Genomic DNA, 26,948 nt, shown 5'->3' with positions numbered 1-26,948 from the left:
TCAGTGAGTTTGGAGTTGGTTTTTGTGTGCTGTAAGTTTTTTTTTTTCCTTTTCCCATAAGGGAAATTAGTTTTATTTTTTTCCAAATGGGTAATCAACTGTTAGGACACCATAACTGTACTGTCCATCCTTTCCTCAATGATCTGCAAGGCTGTCTCTCTTATATGTCAAGTTCCAAGATATACATGGATATTTTTGTCTTTTGCTCTGATTCCATTAGACATTTTGTCTATTCTGTGCTAATACTATACTGTCCTAAATCTTTAAAATATTGATATATGACAAAACAAATCCTCTTTTTTATTGATGTACAATATTCATTTTGGAATATATCTCAATTTAACTCATATCCTATTGATGGAACTATGAGCTGTTTCTAGTTTGAGGCTATCAAGAATAAAGCTGGTAGAGAATTGATGAGTAGAATTACTACTGAGTAAAATTGCTAAATTATATGGTAGGGGTGAGTGTGTGTGTGTGTGTGTGTGTGTGTGTGATGTTTCACTCTTGTCCCCCAGGCTGCAGTGCAATGGCGTGATCTCGGCTTACCGCAACCTCCACTTCTCAGGTTCAAGTGATTCTCCAGCCTCAGCACCCAGAGCAGCTGGGATTACAGGTGCCCACCACCATGCCTGGCTACTTTTTGTATTTTTAGTAGAGACAGGGTTTTGCTATGTTGGCCAGTCTGGTCTTGAACTCCTGACCTCAGGTGATCCACCCACCTCAGTCTCCCAAAGTGCTGGGATTACAGGCGTGAACCACCACCTCTGGCTGGTATATGTTTATCCTTAAGAGAAACTGCCAGTTTTCCAAAAATTTTTAATCAATTTTTACATTTACTGGCAGAAGATGAGTTCCAATTGCTCTACTTTCTAATCAACACCTGGTCTTGCCTGTCTTAATTTTAGCCATTCTGGTGGGAGTGGTATGTCTAACGATGGCCTTAATTTGTGTTTCCTTGATGAATAATCATATTACTGACCTTTTAATATGCCATTTGGATATTCCTTTTTTTGTGAAATGCCTGTTCTAATCTTTCGTCTGTTTTTAACTAGACTGTCTTTTTTATTAACTTGTAGAATTTCATTAGAAGCTCTGGATATCAGTCTCCTTTATCAAATATTGGTATTGCAAACATCCTCTTCTAGCCTGTGGTTTGCCTACTGACTTACTAGTAATGTCTTTTTGATGAGAAGACATTAATTTTGCCAAAGTCCCATCTATCACATAATATCTTCTTTTCTAGTTAATACTTTTTGGGACGTGTTTAAGAAATCTTTACTTACCCAAGGTCATGAAGACAAAGATCTATCTTTTCTTCTGGAATGTTTACTGTCTTAATATTTAGATATCTTAATAGAATCTTTCTAAGTGGTATTAGGTAGGAGTCAAGGTTCAATTTTTTTTTATTTGAATGTCAAGCTGCCCCAGCATCATCTGTTGAAAAAACTATTCTTTCCATCACTGAGGTGCTATGTTCTGTGGGTTGATATCTAGATTCCCCTCTGTCCCATTAGTGTACTTGCCTAGCCACTGTATCACTATCACACTAAATAAATTATTTGAGCTTTACAGTAAGCTTTGAAATCTGGTTGTGTAAGTCTTCCAAGTTTTTAAATTTCTGTACAAATTTTAGAATCAGCTTATCAGTTTTCATTAAAAAAACCAAAAATCTACTAGGATTTTGAGTGAACTTCATTGACACTATACATCAGTTTGGGAACAACTGACATCTATGTGAGTCTGAGTCTTCCAATTCATAAATGTGGAATGTTCTTCCATTTATTTAGGTCTTCTTAAATTCTTCTCTGAAATATTTATAGTCTTTAGTATAGAGATTTTGCATATTTTTATTAAATTTTTTATACTGCATTTGACATTTTTGATGTTATCTGAAGTCAATTTTTAAAATCTGACTTTTAATTTTCTAGTGATTGTTAGTATACAGAACAATCATTTACATTTGTACACTGACCTTACAGGTATCAATCTTACAAAATTCATTTAATTATTTTTTAGACAAGGTCTCACTCTGTCACCTAGGCTGGAGTAGAGTGGCATGATCACTGCTCATTGCAGCTTCAACCTCCTAGATTCAAGTGATCATCCCACCTCAGCCTCCTAAGTAGCGGGGACTACAGGCATGTGACACCAGGCCCAACTAATTTTATTTTATTTTTTTGGAGAGACAGGGTTTTGGTTATGTTGCCCAGGCTGGTCTCAAACTCCTGGGCTCAAGCAATACGCTGACTCAGCCTCCCCAAGTCCTGGAATTATAGGCATAAACCACCAAGCCTGGCCCACTTATTTCTAATAGCTTATTTATATATTCTTTTTTATTTTCTACATACACAATCATGTTATCTGCAAATAGACAGTTTTACATCTTTCTTTTGGATCTTTAAACTTTATTTATCTAGCTGTATTGTGCTAGCCAGGATTTCAAATACAGTCTCAAATAATAGTGATCCCTGTACTGTTCCTAATCTCAAAAAGAAAGCTGTCAATATTTCACCATTGAATTTGATTGCTTTTGGCTTTTATAGATAATCTTTATGTATGAAGAAATTCTTTTATATACCTGTTTGCTATAAGTATTATGATGTATGAGAGTTAAATTTTGCCAAGTGTTGTTTCTGAATCCATTGAAATGAGTTAAATCTCATCTTCGGGGAGGGATCCAAGATGGCCGAATAGGAGCAGCTCTGGATTGCAGCTCCTAGCGAGAGCGTGGAGGGTGAGTGGTCACCGCATTTCCAGACAGATTTTTATTGCCCACAGACCAGGAGATTCCCAGGTGCAGGAGTACCACGGGTCTCCAGCGTGGCTGTTTCAGCACGGCGGGTCTCCGCACAAAACTCACACAGGCCCAGGCGCCATTTCAACTGGTGACTGGAGCGCCTGGGAGACAGAGTCGCCTGTTCAACTGATAAAAAGGGGACTGAAGCAGGGAGCCAGGCCAGGGGATTGCCGGGCAGAAAAGCACCATGAGTTGCCAGTGCGGTTGTTTCAGCTGGTGCAGCGGGTCTCCACACAACAACTCACACAAATCCAGGCGCGGTTACAACTGGTGACTGGAACACCTGGGAGACACAGTTGCCTGTTCAATTGGAAAAAAAAGGTCTGAGGCAGGGAGTCAGGTGATCACGCTCGGCAGATCCCACAACCACAAAGATCAGTAATCAGCAACGCTCTGGATTTAGAGTTTCACAGCAAGCACAGCTGAACCCGGGATGGTCAGCTCTGTGCGGGAGTGGCATCCGTCATTATCAAGGCAGTCCACCACTACCAAGGTAGTCTGCCACTGCTGAGGCAGTCCGCCATTGCCGAGGCAGTCTGCAATTACTGAGGCAGCCTGCCACTGGTGAGGCAGTCCGCCATTACAGAAAGACTCCGCCATTACAGAGGCAGGCGCCACAGGCCGAGGCAGTTCTAACTATATCCCTACAAACAGGACGGCAGGGAAGTTGACATGGCAGCTAGGCGGAGACCACAGCAGCTCAGCAATGCCTCTGCAGGCTGACTGTAACGAGGCTGCCTCCTCACTGGGCAGGGCAGCCCTGAAAAAAAAAAAAAAGGCAGCAGCACAAAAGAAACTTATAAATAAAGCCCCACCTTCCTGGGACAGAGTATCTGAGGAAAAAAAGGCGATTACGAGTTCTGCTGCAGCAGACTTAATTTTTATTTTTATGAGTTCTACCTGCCCAGCAGCTCTGAACGGAACAACGGAGCTCACAGCTCTGAGCTATAAGAACATGATCTAACCCAATGCAAAGAAACTAAGAACCTTGAAAAAAGGTTTGACGAAATGCTAACGAAAATAAACAGCTTAGAGAGGAATATAAATGAAGTGATGGAGCTAAAAAACACAACACGAGAACTTCGTGAAGCATACACAAGTTTCAGTAGCCAAACTGACCAAGTAGAAGAAAGGACATCAGAGGTCGAAGATCAACTCAGTGAAATAAAATGAGAAGGCAAGATTAGAGAATAAAGAGTAAACAGAAACGAACAAAGCCTCCAAGAAATATGGGATTATGTGAAAAGACCTAATGTATGTTTGAGAGGTGAACCTGAATGTGATGGAGAGAATGAATCCAAGCTGGAAAACACTCTTCAGGATATTATCCAGGAAAACTTCCCCAACCTAACAAGGGAAACCAATATTCAAGTCCCAGAAATACAGAGAACATCACAAAGATATTCCTCAAGAAGAGCAACCCCAAGGCACATAATTGTCAGATTCACCAGGGTTGAAATGAAGGAGAAAATGCTAAGGGCAGCCAGAGAGAAAGATTAGATTACACACAAAGGGAAGCACATCAGACTCACAGCGGATCTCTCAGCAGAAAGCCTACAAGCCAGAAGAGAGTGGGAGCCAATACTCAACATCCTTAAAGAAAAGGACTTTCAACCTACAATTTCATATCCAGCCAAACTAAATTACATAAGCAAAGGAGAAATAAAATTATTTACTAACAAGCAATCACTGAGAGATTTTACAAGCACTTTACAAGCACTTTAAAGCCTGCTTTACAAGCACTCCTGAAAAAAGCACTAAACATAGAAAGGAACAACCAGTACTAGCCACTTCAAAAACATACCAAATGGTAAAGAGCAATGACAAAATGAAGAAACGGCATCAACTAATGGGCAAAACAACCAGCTAGCATCAAAATGGCAGGATCAAATTCACACATAACAATATTAACCCTAAATGTAAATGGGCTAAATGCCTCAATCAAAAGACACAGACTGGCAAATTAGATAAAAAGCCAAAACCCACTGGTGTGCTGTATCCAGGAAACCCATCTCATATGCCAGGATACACATAGGCTCAAAATAAAGGAATGGAGGAAGATTTACCAAGCAAATAAAGAGCAAAAAAAAGGAGCTACAATCCTAGTCTCTGATAAAAAGGACTTTAAACCAAAAAAGATCAAAACAGACAAAGAAGGACATTACATAATGGTAAAAGGATCAATACAACAAGAAAAGCTAATGATCCTAAGTTATATACGTACCCAATACAGGAGCATCCAGATACATAAAGCAAGTTCTTAATGACATACAAAGAGACTTAGACTCCTACACAATAATAGTGGGAGACTTTAACACTCCACTGTCAATATTAGATCAATGAGACAGAAAATTAACAAGCATATCCAGGACTTGAACTCAGACCCAGACCAAGCAAACCTAATAGATATTTACAGAACTCTCTGCCCCCGATCCACAGAATATACATTCTTCTCAGCACCGCATCACACCTACTCTAAAATTGACCACATAATTAGAGGTAAATAACTCCTCAGCAAATGCAAAGGAACAGAAATCCTAACAGTCTCTCAGACCACAGTGCAATCAAGTTAGAACTCAGAATTTGGAAACTAAGAACCGTGCAGCTTTAAGGAAACTGAACAACTGGCTCTTGAATGTTGACTGGATAAACAATGAAATGAAGGCAGAAATAAAGATGTTCTTTGAAACCAACAAGAATGAAGACACAATGTACCAGAATCTCTGGGACACATTTAAAGCAGTGTCTAGAGGAAAATATATAGCAATAAATGCCCACATGAGAAGTAAGGAAAGATCTAAAATCAACACCCTATTGTCAAAATTGAAGGAAACTGAAGAGCAAGATTAAAAAAACTCAAAACCTAGCAGAAGACAAGAAATAACTAAGATCAGAGCAGTACTGAAGGAGATAGAGACACAAAAAAAACCCTTCAAAAAAATCAATAAATCCAGGAGCTGGTTTTTTGAAAAGATCAACAAAATAGACCACTAGCCAGATTAACAAAAAAGAAAAGAGAGAAGAATCAAATAGATGCAATAAAAAACAATAAAGGGGATATCACCACAGATTCCACAGAAATACAAACCACAATCAGAGATTACTAAAAACAACTCTATGCACATAAACCAGTAAACCTGGAAGAAATGGATAAATTCCTGGACACTTGCATCCTCCCAAACCTAAACCAGGGAGAAGTCGAAACCCTGAAGAGACGAATAACAAGGTCTGAAGTTGAGGCAGCAATTAATAGCCCAACACCAAAAAAAGCCCAGGTCCAGATGGGTTCATAGCCAAATTCTACAAGATATACAAAGAGGAGCTGATATCAGTCCTTCTGAAACTATTCCAAACAATTCAAAAAGAAGGAATCCTTCACAAATCATTTTATAAGATGAACATCATCCTGATACCAAAACCGGCAGAGACTCAACAAGAAGAGAAAATTTCAGGCCAATATCCATGATGAACACAGATGGAAAAATCTGCAATAAAATACTGGCTCAAGCCTGTCGCCTGGCGACAGAGTGAGACTCTGTCTCAAATAATAAAATAAAATAAATAAACAAATAAATAAATAGAATACTGGCAAATCTATTGCAACAGCACATCAAAAAGCTTATTCATCATGATCAAGTAGGTTTCATCCTGGATATGCAAGGCTGGTTCAACATACGCAAGTCTATAAACAGAACCAAAGACAAAAACCACATGATTATCTCAATTGATGCAGAGAAGACATTTGAAAAATTTAACAGCTCTTTATGCTAAAAACTCTCAATAAACTAGGTATTGAGGGAACGTATCTCAAAATAACAAAAGCTATTTACAATACACCAACAGCCAATATCATACTGAATGGGCAAAAACTGGAAGCATTCCCTTTGAAATCTGGCACTAGACAAGGATGCCCTCTCTCACCACTCTTATTCAATATAGTACTAGCAGTTCTAGCAAGAGCAATCAGGCAAGAAAAAGAAATAAAGCGTTTTCGATTAGGAAAAGAGGAAGTCAAATTGTCTCTATTTGTAGACGACATTATTGTATGTCTAGAAGACCCCATTGTCTCAGCCCCAAATCTCCTGAAACTGATAAGCAACTTCAGCAAAGTCTCAGGATACAAAATCAATGTGAAAAAAGTCACAAGCATTCCTATACACCAATAACAGACTTAAAGAGAGCCAAATCAAGAACAAGCTGTCATTCACAACTGCTACAAAGAGAATAATATACCTAGGAATACAACTAAAAAAGAATGTAAAGGACCTCTTGAAGGAGAACTATAAACCACTGCTCAACAAAATAAGAGAGGACACAAACAGATGGAGAAACATTCCATGTTCATGGTTAGGAAGAATCAATTATTGTGAAAATGGCCATACTGCCCAAAGTAATTGATAGATTCAACACTATCTCCATCAAGCTACCAACGACCTTCTTCACAGAACTGGAAAAAACAACCTTAAACTTCATATGGAACCAAAAGAGAGCCCACACAGCCAAGTCAATTCTAAGCAAAAAGATCACAACTTGAGGCGTCATGCTACCTGACTTCAAACTACACTACAAGGTTACAGTAATCAAAACAGCATGGTACTCGTACCAAAACAGAGATATAGTCCAATGGAACAGAACAGAGGCCTCGGAGGCGACACCACACATCTACAACCATCTGATCTTTGACAAAAACAAGAAATGGTGAAAGGATTCCCTGTTTAATAAATGGTGTTAGGAAAACTGGCTAGCCATGTGCAGAAAGCAGAAACTGGACCCCTTCCTGACACCTTACCCTAAAATTAACTCCAGATGGTTAAAGGCTTAAACATAAGACCTAACACCATAAAAACCCTAGAAGAAAATCTAGGCAAAACCATCCAAGACATAGGCATGAGCAAGGGCTTCATGACTAAAACACCAAAAGCATTGGCAACAAAAGGCAAAATAGAAAAATGGGACCTAATTAAATTCCAGAGCTTCTGCACAGCAAAAGAAACAATCATTAGAGTGAACCAGCACCCAACAGAATGGGAAAACATTTTTGCAAACTACCCATCTGAAAAAGGGCTAATATCCAGAATCTACAAAGAACCAAAATAGATTTACAAGAAAAAAACAAACAAACCCATTCAAAAGTGGGCGAAGGATATGAACAGACACTTTACAAAAGACGACATATATGAAGCCAACAAATATGAAAAAATGCTCATCATCACTGGTCATTAAGAGAAATGCAAATCAAAACTATACTGAGATACCATCTCACACCAATTAGAATGGCGATCATTAAAAAATCTAGAGACAACAGATGGTGGAGAGGATATGGAGAAATAGGAACACTTTTACACTGTTGGTGGGAGTATAGATTGGTTCAACCATTGTGGAAGACAGTGTGGTGATTCCTCAAGGACCAGAAACAGAAATTCCATTTGACCCAGAAATCCCATTACTGGGTATATATCCAAAGGATTATAAACCATTCTATTATAAGGACACATGCAGACAAATATTCATTGTGGCACTGTTTACAATAGCAAAGACTTGGATCCAACCCAAATGCCCATAAAGACAGACTGGACAGGGAAAATGTGGCACATATACACCATGGAATACTATGCAGCCATAAAATACGATGAATTCATGTCCTTTGTTGAGACATGGATGAACCTGGAAACCATCATTCTCAGCAAACCGACACAAGAACAGAAAATCAAACACCGCATGTTCTCACTCATAGGTGGGTGTTAAACAATGAGAACACATGGACACCGAGAGGGGAGCATCACATACTGGTGTCTGCTGGGGGGATTTAGGGGAGGGATGGTGGGGGCTGGGGAGTTGGGGAGGGATAATATGGGGAGAAATGCCAGATATAGGTGATGGGGAGGAAGGCAGCAAACCACCTTGCCATGTATGTGCCTATGCAACAATTTTGCATGTTCTTCACAAGTACCCCAAAACCTAAAATGCAATAAAATATATCTTAAAAAAAAAATCTCGTCTTCACGACAGTTCATCTCCGAACTCTTACTTCCACTTCAAACTTCTCTCCCAAGCTCCAAGCTTATATTCTCCCCACCTTTTGAAACTGCATTTGGATGTTCCACATCAGATAATACTTTCTGGGGAGGCCCAACACAGTCCTATCATATAATACCTTGGATGATGTTGGCTGAGTGGCTGTGGTGTCAATTTTAACTTGGCTAAATTTTTAATTGCTTTCAATGCTGGTGTTTGGCTGGAAAGTTCATTTCAATACCAACTTTTTGCCAGGAGAACATTTTGACTTGGCCTAAAGTAAATTAATAAACTTTCAGCTTTTTATTAGCAGTATAAAAACAATCATTTACTGATTATTTACTTTATCCCAGGCACTTTATAGACATTATCCCATTTAATCCTAGCAACCTTAAGAATTAGATTTTAAAGCTGAATTGTATCATCCAGATTTTAAAGATGAGAACATTGAGGCCTAGAGAAACTAAGCAACTTGTACAGACAATTTGTGATAGAGTTGTCATTCAAACCCAGTTTACAGACTCTACTGCAAACACAGCTGTACAGTCGTGTATCTTAAGAATTACCATTACAAAAATAAAATCTATAAAATATTCATTCCCATCACATTCTGAAAGCTCACTGCATCATTGATCTCCTAATCTTAGGTTGGGAACTGGGGCAAGAACAAAATTTGGGAAGTCTACCATGCAAATTCCTTGGAGGTAGAAGCAAAAACAGTATAATTTTACTTTTTGACAGCTGGAAATCTCATTGTATCACTCCTTTGTTTAAATATATCCCATTAAATAAAATCTGAATTCCCTAACATGGCCTGCACACTTTCAATCTTCTGGTCCTGCTTAATGTGCCAGCCCTAAATTTTACTTGTAACCCTCTCAAACTCTATGCCTCAGCCACAGTGAACTAATTTTGGCCATGCTTTTCCTTTTCTTTAGGTCTTGGTACATCTTTACTAAGGCCATGGATGTTCTACAACCCTTTCTTCCCCTTCCTTCCATTAGCTACCATCTCTCTCCTCAGGTCTCAGTTGGCTTTCTCTGTCTTAAACTAAAGGTTCCTGGAACGTACATCACACAGAGATTCTGGACTCTGAAGTTGATCTGGGGTTGTCTCCCTAGGGAAAAGGGTTTGCAAAGAAAGGTACAGACTCTTCTCCCTTTCTAATGTGAGAGAACATATAGCTGAATACATGGCTGCCCAATAAAAATTCTATTTCTCAGCCTTCCCAGCAAGTAGCTGTGGCCATGTGACTCCAGCCACTGAACCTCTCAAGTCTGAATTAGATATCTGTGTTTTCATATCCTATTTTACTTTCCACATCACAACTCTTACAGCAGCTATCATCCATATTTTAACTGCTTATATACCTATAATTTTCATAAGATTGCAGGCAAGTATCTCTTAACTGCCTTGTGCATAAACAGATCTCCCACATCCAGCACAATATCTAGCAGAAAGCAGATCTTTGATGTTTGTTAAATGTATGACATTTTGTTTCTACAGACTGCCTGTAACAACTCTAATGCAGCATCTTTTTTTCCTGAGATTATTTTACAATATTAACATAAACCAATATATGTTTAGAGTATTTAAAAAACCTGAAAATATACTTACTTTACACTAACCTTATTCATAACTCACTTCTTCAAAAGAAAATACTTACATACTTCAAATTAGCTAACATCATATACCTAGGTATGAAAGGTTCTCCTTGAGCAGTTTTTGCTTGCAGACATCCCAAGAAAAAGGTTTTAATCTCCGAGGTAGATTTAGATAGTCATCCATCCCACAGAATAACCATACATAAAATCACAATCTCTTCTCCAATATTTAAAATATTTTTCTTTCAAATATCACCTGTATACAATACTGTATTATTGTGCAACAAATGACCCCAAATTAAGTTATTTAAAACAATACCTATTTATTATCTCATAATTCTGTAGATCGTTAAGTCCAGGCAGGCCTCATTGGGTTCTCTGTTTAGGGTCTCCAAAGGCCAAATCAAGGTGTCAGGCAAGCTAGGCTCTTATCTGGAGGCAAGAACCCATTTCCACTCACTAAGGTAGTTAGCAGAATTTAGTTCTTTGTGGAACTGAAGTCACTATTTTCTTGCTGGCTGTCAGCTGAAGACCCTCTCAGCTCCTAGAGACTGCTTTAACATCCTTGCCCCTGCCCACTCCATCTTCAGACCCAGTAACAAACAGCAAATCACATCTTTCTTGTGCTTCAATCCTTGGACTTCTCCTAGGGCTTCCAGCCCAAGAAAATGCTCTGCTTTAAAGGGCACCCGTGATTAGATTGGGCTCACCTAGACAATCTCTCTTTTGAGTAACCCTAAGTCAACTGACTAGTAACCTTAATTACACCTGCAAAAAAGTCCCTTTTTGCCATGTAACATAATCACAGTGTGATACCTCATCATAGTCATAGTCCCACGGATTAGGGCAGACAATATGGGGGACCATTTTTAGAATTCTGGTTATCATAATTGTCACAAATAATAGCGTTTAACGTACACTTATATGTACTTCACACAAAATATCTTAACTTAGATTCAGGTTCAAAGCTCAAGTAGGGTGAGGACGGCATTGTACATGAAGGAGGCTAGCAGAGTGTCAGAACCCAGGCAACATGATAGTGTCTTCCAGCTATTACAGAAGCCCAGTGCAAGAAGATGGAGCCTGAATTGGGTGAAGTGAGTATCTGTCGGGGGAACAGGGCAAGCATCTACAGTGGTGATGGGAGATGCCTGTATAAAGGGGGTTGATCAAATAAGTAAATAAATTAAGGATAATGAACACCAAATTTTCACTGTCAGATAAAAGAGTTACGAATAAAGAATGGGAGAAAACTAGAATGATTGGAATTTAATATATCAGTATAAACACATTACTTTCAATAGAGATATAAGTGTATGTGTGTGTACATATACACATACATATACATTTATATATTCTCTTTATCTACTAAGAGGACCTCAGAGCACTGACACCCCATGGTAATGAGTATATGAGTATAGCTAGTTTCCAGATCTTGGTTTCTAGGTATTGTTTTCCCCCTAAAAGAAACTAAGCACTGTAATAATCAGCTCAGTCTACCCTAATATACCACCACAGACTGCGTGGTTTAAACAACAGAAATTTATTTCCTCACATTTCTGGAAGCCAGAAAGTCCAAGTCAAGGTTTCAGCTGATTCCGTTTCTGGCTGGCTTGCAGGCAGCCACATTCTCATTATATCCTCACATGGCCTTTCCTTGGTATATGAGTGGAGACAGCAAGTTCTCTGGTGTCTCTTCTTAGGAGGACACTCATCTTATCAGTTCAGGACCCCACCCTTATGACCTCATTTCATCTTAATTACTTCCTTAGTGGCCCCATCTCCAAATATAGTAACACTGGGGGTTAGGGCTTCAACGTATCACTTTGGAGAGGGACACACACACTCAGTCTAAAATAGGCACCTTCATGAAATGGCTGATTCTAGGACTGGAGTACAGAAACTACAAAATAAGTTGCCATGTCTTGTGTCAAAAACAAAGGATGTACTCAGTGAATGCTGGGGACATGTCAAAAGGACATAGGACCCTTCCCTTAAGTGTATGCTGGAATTACTGTCTTGTTTCCAAAGAATAACGAATGGAAAAAATAGTATTTTTAGAGAGGAGTGACTTAGCAGACATCCCCTTAAACAAATGATCAAAGTTAACATCACCAGTGATAAGTCATGCTAATGTCTGTGGTATTCTTCCCCAAAACCCATAACCCCAATCTTATCTTGAGAAAGACCTCCTACAAACCCATGTTAAGAGACATTCTAAAAGATACCCAATCAAAACTGTCAGGGTCATAGAAAACAAGAAAAGACTGAGAAACTGTCACAGAATGGAGACTAAGGAGATAGGATAACTAAGTGTAATGTTGTATCTTGGACTGAATCATGGAACATAAGTGAAAAAACTAATGAAATCCAATAGAATCTGTCATTAAGTTGAAATAATGTACCAGTGTTAATTTCTAAGTTTTGACTAATGTACTTTAGTTGTGAAAGATGCAACTTCAGGGGAAACTGGGTAAGGGATACGTGGGAACTCTATGTGCTATCTTTGCAACTTTTTCTGTAAATCTAAAATCACTCCAAAATAGAAAGGTTATTTAATAAGAAGACACAGGGGCAAATCTGAAGCTCCCACTGTCCAAAGCTAAAGCAAAGCATCAAAATAAGTAATGGTAGTAGGAATGGAGCATAACCCATTGAACAAAATAGGGAACCATGAGCCTATATTATTATAAATAAATGAATAAATTGAATGCTTGAAGGGAGACAGGATATTTAAGGATATTTAAACAGTCTTAAAGCATCTCCCCTCAAAGTCTTTATTGATTACAAGTGGAAAACTACATGGAGATGCCTGGCAGACACCACTTTAATCAAAAGGAATCCGAGTGATCAAAGTGAACTTTATCACAATAGGATAAATGTAAAACACATACCACCTTGTGATGTTCCTGCTAAAGACATACAACTTGACTCTAATCATGAGGAAACACCATAGAAACCCAAATTGAAAGACATTCTACAAAAACTAAATGCAATATATGATCTGAACTGAATCCTTTTGCTGTAAAGGACACTGATGGGACAACTGGCAAAACTTAAATACATCTGAGGATTGGGAGGCAATAGTGTGACTTGGAGGGTAGCACTGCAGTTATTCTGGAAGATGTCCTAGTTTGTAGGAAATACACAATAAAGTATTCAGGGTGGTTGGGCATTGGGTCAGCACTCTCAAACAGTTCAGGGGGAAAGCGTTCTTTGTGCTATACTTAGAATTTTCTGTAACTCTGAGATTATTTCAAAATGTAAAACTTCCCAGATTCACATCTTCTTGTTTATTGCCATAACTTTCTACTCTAGTTCTGACTACAAAAAAACTATGAAGCATAAAACTATGAAGCATAAAATCAGAGAAATGAAGACTACTTTGGAACTGAAATCAAGTAGTTAAACTGGTAGGGTAATAGAATATCCAAAGTTCAGGACATAAAGGCAAGCCAGAACTAAGAGCAGATAATCACTGCAGCAGGTTGAGGAAAGATATAAAAGCTAATTGTCCAAGGGTAGAGGAGATAGGGTGGGGTACGATAGGGGCATGAGAGAGTGGCAGGAAGAGGGACAATGAAAAGCATGTACAAATATAGATTCAAACAAATTTCAATGAATCTAATGCTATTTTTGGCATTCACATGGAAATAAAAGTTTAACAGTAAGCCTCAAACACACAAAGAAAATGCCTTAACATAGGGAAGTGGGAAATAAGTTTACAAATCTAAAGATAACAGTAAATAAACACAACATGAGGCACCAAATATCTAGAAAACAAGTTTAGGGGCTCACAATGAGGTGCATCCCTAAGATAACAAAAGAGAATTTTTTTTTCTTAGCAAGAAATATTTATTGTGAAAACAATGGATAATGTTCTTGATGTGTTTTAAAGAGAAACATTCTTTGTATCAATGTTTGACTTTTAATAAATGTTAAGGAGGAAATACTACTTTGTAACTTCTTGGAAACCTCTTAAAATTTTTACTTTGTTGAGCATCCACTCTGGGCCAGGCACAGAATCTAAAATGTCAGTTGTGGGCTGCTGAGTGACCAGAGAGCAACAGCTTTTGCAGCAAACATGAAGTCGCATGGTTGATTTGTTTAAAAAGAAAATTATTGAGTCTGATTTATATTCTTGCCCAGATAATCACTACCCAAACCCCCCATGCATAAATGTGGCCTACAGAAGTTTCTGATGAAACCTCTCCTGAAGCAACAGCTTTTAATCTGCCCCAATGGTCACTACTCAAGTAAAGTCCCAAAGACATGACCAAAATTTTGTTGGCCTGCAACAGCACTTTTCAACCTACAGCCTACAATCCCCTAATGAGATCAGGAATAAGTTACAAGAGACCCACACACCCTTGAAATAATATGCAAATTTTGTGTGCTGATGAATATTAGCACTTTTTGGAGACAGGGTTTATAGCTCTCAACAGACTCTTAAGCCATAAACAGTTGACTGACTGAATAATCACAAGTAAATGGAGAGAGTTCCCTGCAAAAAAAGCTAACAGTCTTACACTGCAAATGTTATTTAACACATCAATCCTGAGAGTGTGCCATGGGTCAGACATATCAACAGAAGTACAGCGTTTTAGAACAAGGTAGGAGGTAGTCCCCTTCTTTTTATATGAGGTTACAGAATGATGATACAAAGGTTATCATTACATGATCTTTGTCCTTTGAAACACTAACAATATAGTTCTGTAAAGAGGAATTATAATACAATGGGAGATAAGAACCTGAGCTTTGGAATGAAAGAGAATTAGTTCTCCACTCTACCACCAATTAGCTGAATGATCTTGGGCAAACTGTTTGACATTTATTTTGCATCATTGTTTCTCTATCAATAAAATGGGAATAAGAAATTCCAATTTTACAGCCTTAAGATAAGGATTAAATATAATATTAAAACAACTCTAAGTATGGTGCCTGGCAATGGTAGGCACCCAAAAACAAAGGTTATTATTATTATAGACATCCAGAGGAAAGGAAAATTTGTTCTGGCTGGGGATTTTAGGGAGATCTCAACTAGACTACCACCATACTCAATTTTGGGTATCATATTTTAAACGATACAATGACAAAGTGATAATGATGTGCATTCAGAGAAAAATAAATGAGATGGTGAGGAAACTTAGAGTCATGTCCTAAAAACCAGTCTTTTGAAGGAATTTAAGTTATAAGTTAAAAAGGGAAATACTGTAATTTCTACATATTTCCAGAGGGTAGATGTTGGATCAAGACTTCAAGTGAACAGAAAGGGAAAAAAATTACAATCTACCCATCTGACAAAGGGCTAATACCCAGAATCTACAAAGAACTGAAACAGATTTATAAGAAAAAAACAAACCCATTCAAAAGTGGGCAAAAGACATGAAGAGACACTTTTCAAAAGAAGACATACATGAGGCCAACAAACATGAAAAAAATGCTCATCATCACTGGTCATTAGAGAAATGCAAATCAAAACTACATTGAGATACCATCTCACACCAGTTAGAATGGTGATCATTAAAAAAATCTGGATACGATAGATGCTGGAGAGGATGCGGAGAAACAGGAACACTTTTACACTGTTGGTGGGAGTGTAAATTATTTCAACCATTGTGGGAGACAGTGTGGCGATTCCTCAAGGACCTAGAAATAGAAATTCCATTTGACCCAGCAATCCCATTACTGGATATATATCCAAAGGATTATAAATCATTCTATTATAAAAAAGACACATGCACATGTATGTTCATTGCAGCACTGTTTACAATAGCAAAGACTTGGAACCAACCCAAATGCACACTGATGATAGACAGGACAAGGAAAATGTGGCACATATACACCATGGAATACTATGCAGCCATAAAAAATGATGAGTTCATGTCCTTTGTAGGGACAGGAATGAATCTAGAAACCATCGTTCTCAGCAAACTGACACAAGAACAGAAAATCAAACACTGTATGTTCTCACTCATAGGTGGGTGTTGAACAGTGAGAACACATGGACACAGGGAGGGAAGCATCACACACTGGGATCTGTTGGGGGCAACTAGGGGAGGGACAGCGGGGGGTGAGAGGTTGAGGAGGGATAACACGGGGAGAAATGCCAGATATAGGTGACGAGGGGATGGAGGCAGCAAACCACATTGCCATGTATGTACCTATGCAACAATCCTGCATGATCTGCAAATGTACCCCAGATGCACATGTATTTAAAGTACAATAAAAAATAAAAAAAAATTTTTAAGTCTTCAAGTGAATAAATTTTATATATTCAATATAAATAAGACTTTTATAACAAAGAAAGCTGTCTGAAGATGGAGTAGGATACCTTAATTGTGGGGATTTCCTTGAAACAATATATATATATTTTTATACTTTAAGTTCTGCGGTATATGTGCAGATCGTGCAGGTTACATAGGTATACACGTCATGGTGATTTGCTGCATCCATCACCCCGTCATCTGCATTAGGTATTTCTCCTAATGTTACTCCTCCCCTATCCCCCCACCCCGTGCTATCACTCTCCTAGTCCCCCCACCCCCCAACAGGCCCTGGTGTGTGATATTTCCCTCCCTGTGTCCATGTGTTCTCATTGTTCAACACCCACTTATGAATGAGAACATGTGGTGTTTGGTTTTCTATTCTTGTGTCAGTTTGCTGAGACTGATGGTTTCTAGATTTATTAAAAAAAAAAAAAAATTCCAGGCATGGTGGTTTACACCTACAATCTCAACAGTTTAGAGGCCAAGCAGGGCAGACTGATTGAGCCCAGGAGTTTCAGACAAGCCTGAACAACACGGCAAAAATCCCCTCTCTACAAAAAAAAAAAAAAAAAAAAAAAGGCAAAAAAGTTAGCCAGCATGGTGACATGCATCTATGGTCCCAGCTACTCAGGAGACTGAGGCAGAAGGACTGCTGGAGCCAGGAAGGTAAAGGCTGCAGTGAGGCATAATTGTGCCACTGCACTCCAGCCTGGGTGATAGAATCTCCAAAAAAAAAAAAAAAAAAAAAAGTTAAAAATATGCTAGAATCCATGTGTTGAGGACTTTGCAAATTAGATTCATGTGTTGGGCAATAAGGTTAGATGAAATGCCTTCCACTATCACTTCCAAAAATAAGACTTTATGTTTTTTATTAAAATTCTGTAAGTTGGGATATCATTGGTTGGTAGTAACATAACACCCAACTTGAAATAAGTGAAACAATGAAAGGGATTTAATGGCTTGCATATATATGAAGTCCAGAGGTAGTTAAGCTTCAGATATAGTTCGATCAGGGCTCCAGCTCAGCTTCTCTATATTTTCCCCCACAGGGCAGTCCTCCTTTGCACATCTGCTCCCTTGATGTCTGTCAGCTGCAGCCAGAGCCATATATGTCTGCATTAATATCCAGTGGAGAAAAAGGAGATTAGCTTACTTTAACAACCAAACGCAAGTCCTAGGTTTCTTTGCTATGAAAGGCTGAAATAATCACTATGACTAAGGGACTATCATGTTCCTTAAGGACATGATAAGGAGCGGGTGAGAAGGGTGGAGAATAGATCTGGAAGAGCAAATGGAAGCTATTCAACACAACAACCAAGGGCTATGGACTGATGGGCTTTGGTCTAGGTTATTGTCCATCTTTTAACCAATTCCTCTTGAAAAAGGGAAGAACTGTACTCTTTGGTTTGTGTCACCCATACAGATAGGTATAAAGTTGAAATCCACCCAAATCATACAGTTGCTGAAAAAGGGGTAGGTCTTCAAGGGGAAATCTGGGTGTGATTAGGACAGGCAAGTGGAAGAAAGGTGACTGAGCAGGCAACAGAATTAGGGTTCCAGCAAGTAACAGATGGCACACTTGGAAACTAACTGGGGAGAATTTTTAAAAGAGACTAACTATGAAGATTTGAATAAATCCTAGGCTAGCAACAGTCCTGTACTCGTGGGCCCAAGGAGACAAGAGGAATGTATGAAAACCAGGAGAGCTTGGTTTTATGGAGGGAGCCACCGGACAGAAATCAACCTTTAAAGAGGAAGCAGCCAACCCACAATCACCTGTGAATAAATGCTGGGTGAATAAATGCTCCACTCTTGCTCTCCTCAATCCTCTGATCTCCTACTAGTAGCTCTGGCCAAATACAGCCATAAAACAGAGGATAAGAGAGCCTTGTTTGTGCAATCGACAGTATAGATTAGCCTCTTTGGATAAGGAGTGGGTGAGAAGGACGGAGAATAGATCTGGAAGAGCAAATGGAAGCTATTCAACACAACAATCAAAGGCTATCCTGCAAATAATTATCAGCCAAAATATACAGTACTGTATAGCCAAATGTTCTAGGTGGTATGATCTTCCGACTTCTCACTTAATACCCCTCTCAGTTCATACTACCTCCTTAGAATAAGGCAACTGAGCCATTAGGCAAACACCACACAAACAGCCATGATACATGATAAGCAATTTTAGGATTTTAAAATTTATAAATAATTTTATTTCATTTACATTCTAATATTCTTTAGTTTGTCTGTTTTAGCTGAGCAAGGAAAGCTAAGCATAAAACTTTTTTTTTTTTTTTTTTGAGACGGAGCCTGCCTCATTTTTATTCCCCAGGCTTGAGTGAAATGGTGCAGTCTCGGCTCACCACAACCTCCACCTCCCGGATTCAAGCTATTCTTTTGCCTCAGCCTCCCGAGTAGCTGGGATTACAGGCATGTACCACCACGCTCCACTAATTTTGTACTTTTTGTAGAGACGAGTTTCTTCATATTGGTCAGGCTAGTCTCGAACTCCTGACCTCAAGTGACCCACCCGCCTTGGCCTCCCCAAGTGCTGGATTCTAGGTGTGAGCTACCATGTCTGGCCCCATAAAGCTTTTTTTTTAAATTAATTAAATTAAAAACCAAACATAAATTTAAAAATTAAAGTAAAAATTGTTTTAAAACCAAGGCTGGGTATGCTAGCACAGGATCTGAGGCCAGGAACTTAAGGCCACAGTGCAGTGTGTTATGATTGTGCCTGTGAATATGTGAATAGCCACCAAACTCCAGCCTGGGCAACATAGCAACACCTCGTATCTAAAAACAAAAAACAAAATTTTTTTGTCCACAAGGAAAGAATAAGTGCAAATAGAAGAATCAAAAGACGAAACACAGGTAGTTAGTAATAGGAACCTCTTTTGCAGTAACAGCCTTTGATCAGAGTGGACTTCATTTAATGCTTCCCTCTTCTGACTCTTGTTAATTCAAGGAGCAATTTCCCTAAATTCCCTTCTTCCTGAGCTTTCGTCATAAGATGCAGGAGTAGCTACTGATGATTTGAAGCTGGGAGAATTTCTGCTCCTGCACAAAGCTAAAGTTTTGTTAGATGTTGTCGTACTACTTAGTGTAATCTTACACTTCATACACAATCATAACTTAAATAGAGGCTAAAATGCTAACCTGAAAACTAAATACCATCTACCATATTCTTTCTATGTGAAAACATGTCACAAGTCCAAAAAAGAATTTCTAGGCATAACCCAGTCATTAACTGGGAGATGGGCTATAGATTACATGAGACTTCTTTGGACTGGCTGTTAGTTAACACAGCATTGTGAGGCTAACCACAAAGTATTCCTCCTCTTCTTAAATGTGTTTTCATAACAGAACAGCATTTCTGAAACACTTTTCAAGAATTTCTGCCAAAACTAGAAACTTAAGGAGGCAGTCATGTCCCAGAAATCTAGAAGTACATTTCCCTAGCAGCTTTCAGTGTTCTTGTTACATTGAGAATAGGATAACAAAACACATGAAAAAGTAGAAGCCATAATTCAATTCTGCTTAATTACATTAGAAAAAATGTAACAGATAACTTTGCATAGTATACACTAAGAAAAGTAACTTTTGGAGCTAAGCAATGGCATTTTGATTTTAAAGAAAGGATAATTTCAAAAAGATAGAATACTGCAATATTGTCAGGAAATAAGTGGAGAAAAATAGCCCTATTTTAAAAACAGGCAATAATTACTGAATATATTGTTAAAGAAAACAAAGTACATTTTTTAAGACCCACAGTTAAAGGATGTGAAATACATTTTAAAATTCTATAGTTTTTATATTGATGTAAAAGACAAAGAGGAACACAAAGCTTTTAAAAATAAGATTATGACCAGCTTGAGCAACATTAAGACCCTGTCTCAACAAAAAATTAAGAAACATTAGCTGGACGCAGTGGTGCATGACCACAGTCCCAACTTCTCAGATGGCTGAGATGGGAGGATCACTTGAGCCCAGGAGTTAAGGATGCAGTGCTATGATTGCACCACTGCACTCCAACCTGGGACACAATGAGACTTAGTTTCAAAAAAAAAAAAAAAAAAAAAGAAAAGAAAAGAAAAGAAAGGGAAGAAACAAGTTTTAATTATAATACAAATTAACTAGTTTCTTACATTTGCTGGTTTATGATTCTAAAAAGTGCTTACTTGGTAATATTATGGTTTCAAATGAGTCTCTGACTTAACCATCAAGCTTCTTAAATATCATATTAGAGTACTTTGAAATGAAAGTTTATAATATCCAAAGTGAGACAATAGAATGTTTTGTTTCTTCAATTACTGATTCTGAATGTTGGCCCTAAGCACTTCGCATTTTCTTCTAATTACACAATAGAATCTCTTCCAGATTTTAGGGTAAACAATATGATGAAAACAAAACACACGCACACACATAAGACACGTTAAAAAAAAAACCTGACTGAACACAAATAATATAAGCAGCAAATGCCCCTGTTTTCTCCATTTTGAAACACCAATGACAATGATATTGAAACAGAACCAGGTTAACCATAATAAAATTTACAGAAATATAACATATATATTAGAAAAAATATGAACACATTACTGTAACAAATCAAAATTCAGTTGCAAAAGACCAGACACACACATATACAACGGCTATAAGAACCAGTATTCGCAATATTACTATTCACTATAAATTCTTTAAAAATAATTATAAATATTATTCACTATAAAATACTCACCACAAATACATTCCAAAATACTAACAAAGATAACTATAAATATTCAAATCACAGTGGCAAGAGGTACTTGGGGATCTAGGTCATTTGATAAAGGTGGAATAGAATTCAGTCTAGGACTAATCAGAAATGAGACTGATGGCTGGGTGCAGTGGCTCACACCTCTGGTCCCAGCACTTTGGGAGGCCAAGGCAGGATGACTGCCTGAGTCTAGGAGTTCAAGACCAGCCTAGACAATATAGCGAGACCATCTCTCTACAAAAAATTGTTTTAAAAATTAGCCAGGCATGGTGGAACATGCCTGTAGTCCCAGCTACTTGAAAGGCTGAGGTGGGAGAATTGCTTCAGCCTGAGAGATCAAGGGTGTAGTGAGCTGTGATCGTGCCACTGCACTCCAGCCTAGGTAACAGAGCAAGTCCGTCTCAAAAAAATAAATAACTAAAACCAAAGGAGACTGGAAATGTAGGCAGGGGCCAAGTTACAAAAAGCCTAAGAATCTTAGACTGCTGTCCTATCATTTCAGGTTTTTCAAACTGAGATCTGAGTACTCTATGAAGAATCAAAGGTTAAATATGGTACATTTTCCATAAGTGTCAAGTTTATGGGGAAAAAAAAGGAGTTAAATAGCTATTTTTATGTTAAATCCAATGTTACTAACAGAACATAAAATTAATATAAAAATTTCCAAGATCGCCTTATATTCTCGTTACCTTCTAAAAGCCATTATTACGATGTTAGAAGAAGAGGAAGAAATTCAGGTACAGAAAACATGTTTAAATAGCCTAAATCAGGCATCCCCAAACTGCAGCCCCCTGAGGCCATTTATCCGGGTCCCCCCCCCAACCGGCTGCACTTCAGGAAGGGGCACCTCTTTCATTGGGTGGTCAGTGAGAGGAGCACAGTATGTGGCGGCCCTCCAACTGTCTGAGGGACAGTGAACTGGCCCCCTGTGTAAAAAGTTTGGAGACGCCTGGCCTAAATGATGGTGCTTGGTGAGTCTTGGTTCTAAAGGTACCAAACAAGGAAGCCAAAGTTTTTAAACTGCTGCATACTATGACAAGGAAAATCTATATTTGTCTTCCGATCTACATGTATGACCTAAATCAAGTAATGCACTTGGTTTACTTCTTTAGCATTTTTATGCAGTCTGTTATGCACTGTGGTTTCAAATGTGCGATAATTTGTACAATGGTTTATTCCCAAGTATGCCTTAAGCAGAACAAGTGTTTTTTTCTATAGTTCCTTGCCTTAATAAATATGTAATATAAATTTAAGCAAACGTCTATTTTGTATATTGTAAACTACAAAGTAAAATAAACATTTTGTGGAGTTTGTATTTTGCATACTCGAGGTGAGAATTAAGTTTTAAATAAACCTACAAGATTTTATCTGGAAAAAAAAAAATTTCAGACAGACCACAAAACTTTAAAGCAGTTTCAGTCTTGCAGTAGTTTAATTCAAATTCACTGTTCTTTACTGTTAAGGACAATTTCAGGAAAAGTTTAAGAGGAATGTGCAGCCAAAGGCTGTTTTTTTATGAGCAGGAGAGTGACATGTTAAGATTCGTGCTTCGGGAGTATTCCTCCAGGGAAGTAGTATGCAAAAGGAGCCAAAATGTAAGAAACAGGACAGTAATGAAGGTAGGTGACAAACCAAAAAGTTTTAACAGTGAACAAGAGATGAAAATGACTTGAACCAGAGTTGAGGCTGTGAAAACAAAGATGGCCAGGAATATTCAAGAAAGCTTAGGCAGACCAGACAGGGCTTGACTGAATGCACAGTAATTATTCAGTAAGAAAGCTTTCGAGAACTTAATATAAAGGTGTTCATTTTTTCTACAGCCAATACTTCTATCAGGTATTTGATAAACATATCTCTAAAAGCTTCCAGTTAAAAATAATACTTTCAGTGTGCCTTTTAATTATAGAAACTGTGAAGTTGTGGGATGCTATTATAAATCTGCTGTACCAAAAATAAAATTTGAGATTTATGAAAACTACATTTAATAAGGAAAACACCATGTATTTCAAATGTTAAGAAAAAATTACAGGTTCCTACTATTATCAATCAGTATTTTCTAGAGACACAAATACAGTTTGAGAACTACAGTTCTATGCCTTTGATCCTTAAAGTGACATTCTAAAATAAAGAAACGAGGCCAGGCGCAGTGGCTCGCACCTATAATCCCAGCACTTTGGGAGGCCAAGGAAGAGGGGATCACCTAAGGTCAGAAGTTCAAGACCAGCCTGGCCAACATGGCAAAATGCCATCTCTACTACAAAATACAAAAATTAGCCAGGTGTGGTGGCAGGTGCCTGTAATCCCAGCTACTCAGGAGGCAGGGAGAATCACTTGAACCTGGTAGGCAGAAGTGCCGTGAGCCGACATGCACTCCACCTGGGCAACCAAGCAAGATTCCATCTCAGAAAAAAAAAAAGGAAAGAAAGAAATGAATAAACACAGACTCTTCTGGAAAAGAACAAGAACTTAGTATTTCAGAAATATCTGCTTACTTAATAATTGAACAAAAATCATATTAACCATTTCATAAGGGTAAATATGTAGTTTTAGCCCAAGTGATTTCATGTAGGTCTTACTGTCAAAAAGACACAAAATAAAATAAACTTTCATTAGTAAGTTGACAGTAAAATATAATCACTAAGAAAAAGCAGACATTATAATGAAGGGAAATTGTTAAAACACAAAATAAAAAAAATCATGCAGAACATATTCATGAAACTATTACAGTTTAAGTAGATGAAATTTCAAAAATACAAATCCCGGTGTAATTCTCAGAAAGCTTCTATCACTAATTAAAACTGTTCCTTTTATTAGACCCTTTGATATATTTTTCATGTCTATTAAGAAGGAAGTGAGAAAGATACCAATAGCAAAGCAAGAATAGACAGAACGTCTTGAATTTTGGGTCTAAATATTTTTAGAATTAATGCAAGGAATTGTGATAACAAAAACAGCTGACATTCTACAAAGAAATTGAGACACTTCTCCATTTTTCTTCTCCTAGACTGTCTATACAAAGAGATGCTATTTTTTAAATTTGTTTTTTTAAAAAATGCCATCTGCTTCTTCCAAGCCTCCTCCTCCTTGAGCTCCCTTGCAGTCCTCTATTTGTATGGGCAGGGGAGGCTGCTTCCGAGAAATCAGTCCATTGCAGGTGTCCTTAACAGGTAGTATCACAAAACATTACCTGACAGATGGGAAGTGGACCATGGTGGAATGGAAAGAGTTGAAAGACAGATGAGACACACAATGCTGACAGAGAATTTTTTTTTACATTGCATTTTTAAACAAAATAGCCCCTCATGCATATGGGTTATAAGTATGTTCATATTTATTGCAAATGGCTATGTAAGGTCTAATTACATAGTAATGGGGCATTGGTCTCATTATTTTATAAGTCACATGGAAGAACTGCCATGCAATGGTCAACAGCCAGCCTTCTCGCAATTTCATGCATCCAGTTACAGGAGGAACTACACGAGTCAGCCCAAATCCGCAACTACGAGGATACCTCACCACACTCAGAGCAGTATATAAATTCAGGTTCTATGTGAAACAGGTGTGACCATCTAGACACCTAACAAATCCTGAAGAGTCAAAGAAACGATTTCCTGTTTTTAATAAAACAAAAATATATATGCATAGGAAAAGAGAAAGGACAACATCCCAGGATAACAATGGTTATCTTTAGATATCAGAAATACGGGTGATTTCGGTTTTTCCCTTTCGTGCTTTTTCTAGCTTTCCAACAATGAGGAGGCAGCTTTTGAAATCGGGGGGTGGGGGGCGAGTCCAATAGATGCAGAGTTTCCAATCTTAAAAGCAACAGTTAATCTGGATAAAAGACACGGAGTAGCTATCTTTAAACCTCATCCAAGTCACTGAGGAACAAATCCTCCAGCACTGTACTTGGCGTAGCAGGCGGCGGCTGCAAGGCTCCAAGGCGCGCAGCACCACTCTATTCCGGGGCCTTAGCAAACTGGAGAGAGAGTTGTTTCATAGAAACTTGGTCAAGAGCTTCTGCAACAGCGAAACTCACTCCCAGCTCTCCCGCGCCCCTGCCCGCTATGGCACCCCCGAGACCCGGGGACTCTATGCGGGACCTCCCGCCCCTGTCAAGGTGCTCCCTTGGCCTCGGCACCCCCAAATGTGTGCTCCACAACTCACCTCCACTCTCCTTCACCTCCTACTCCCCTGAGGGCCGTAGGGGAAGAAAAGAGCGGGCCAAACTTGGAGGCAGCCGCCCCGATCCCCGTGACCTTGGAGAAGCCGCTTCGCCTCTCAGAGCCTCAGTTTCCCAATCTGCCCCCTCCCTGGCAGGGCGTCTGCAGGCTAGAGACCCCAAGAGCTCGGTCAAAGCGAGGGCCCGCTCTCAGCACTCGGCACCGACCCCCGCCCCACGACCGCTCTGAGACGCCGGACCCCAGCCTGGACGCGGAGCGCCGCCCAGCCGCCCCCCGGGACGCGTCGCCCCCCAGCGCCGACCCCGTACCTGGCAGTTGCTGTCCTGGGGCAGGTTTTTCACCAGGATTTTCCTGCGGTTGCTCAGCTCCCGCCGCATCCGCTGCAGCCGCGCGGCCACCTCCTCAGGGTGCAGCGCGGCGGGCGCGGGGTCCAGGGCGCCCTCGTGCGCCTCGGCTGAGGGGCCCGGCCCACGCAGTCCCGGCCCCGGCCCCGCCGCGCCGCCCAGGCCCGCGCCCCCCTCGCCGCCGCCGTCTCCCGCCGCCGCCGCCGCCGCCGCCGCCATCTTCCCGGGCGTCCCGGGGCTGCGGTCTCCTCGGAGGCTCGAGGGGAAGCGGAGAGAGACAGCAGGAGGAGGCCCGGGCGGGGGCGAGGCGGGCAGAGGCCGCAGAGCGGGCCTAGCCGCGGGGAAGGGGGGCGGCGGGAGGAGCGAGGAGAGAGAGGCGGCGCCGCAGCCGGCAGCCGGCTGGCGGAGAGAGGAAACCTGAGGCGCCGAGGAGGAGCCCGAGAACCACCTCGCGGGAACCTCCCCCGCGGGCCCCCGGCCCCGGCGCACAAGCGCGCCTACGCCCGCCTCTCGCGGGTCCGCAGGCGGGGCGGGGCGCCGCCTCCCGGACACCTGTGCAGGCGCGGACGGGCGGGCGATCTCCCCCTCTCTGCGAGGCCTCCGCGAACGCCCAGGGTCAGGCTCTGTCTGGGGCATGCGGCCCCTTCGCGGTGGCTTCGCCGGAGGACTCAGCCCCAGGCGCCTGTCCCCGCGCGGCCGTCCACGTGACGCCACGGCTCTCCCCCTGCTCCCCTCGAAACTCCCGCGCTGGGGCGGCTCGGGGACGGCGGACGCGAACTCGGGCTTCCCACACCCGGGGTGGGGCTGTAGGGGAGGCAGGAGGGTGCCTCTCCGCAGCCGGGAGGGCTCCCGGCCGTAACCCTTCTGCTGCGCTCAAGATGAGCATATTTGGCAAACTTTGAGTTTACAATGAAATTTTCTGGGGAGTAAAAAGAAGGACATTGTGGGGGAAATGTTATATCTTCGGTGAAACCTGATC

General features: G+C 40.0%; 1 protein-coding gene across 4 annotated transcripts in view; it reads right to left on the bottom strand.

Moving 5' to 3' along the window:
• Positions 1-26,485, bottom strand: part of RAVER2 (ribonucleoprotein, PTB binding 2) — a 108,498-nt gene extending 82,013 nt beyond the window's left edge. For 2 of the 4 annotated variants that reach the window (XR_012512443.1, XM_039473545.2), the window contains exon 1: positions 25,934-26,483. Coding sequence is in view for 3 of the 4 variants with exons in the window: in XM_039473545.2 (XP_039329479.2) it covers positions 25,934-26,188 (255 nt within the window). In the remaining variant the exon portion in view is untranslated. Of the gene's footprint in view, positions 1-25,933 lie in introns of all 4 variants that reach the window. The other 2 variants (XM_074380956.1, XM_010348132.3) reach the window with 2 other exon arrangements.
• Between the last annotated feature and the right edge of the window lie 463 nt (positions 26,486-26,948).

This window comes from Saimiri boliviensis, chromosome 11 (genome assembly GCF_048565385.1).
Source record: "Saimiri boliviensis isolate mSaiBol1 chromosome 11, mSaiBol1.pri, whole genome shotgun sequence".
Taxonomy (NCBI): domain Eukaryota; kingdom Metazoa; phylum Chordata; class Mammalia; order Primates; family Cebidae; genus Saimiri; species Saimiri boliviensis.
Note: the sequence above shows the minus strand (reverse complement) of the source record. Positions and strands in the feature narration are given on the sequence as shown.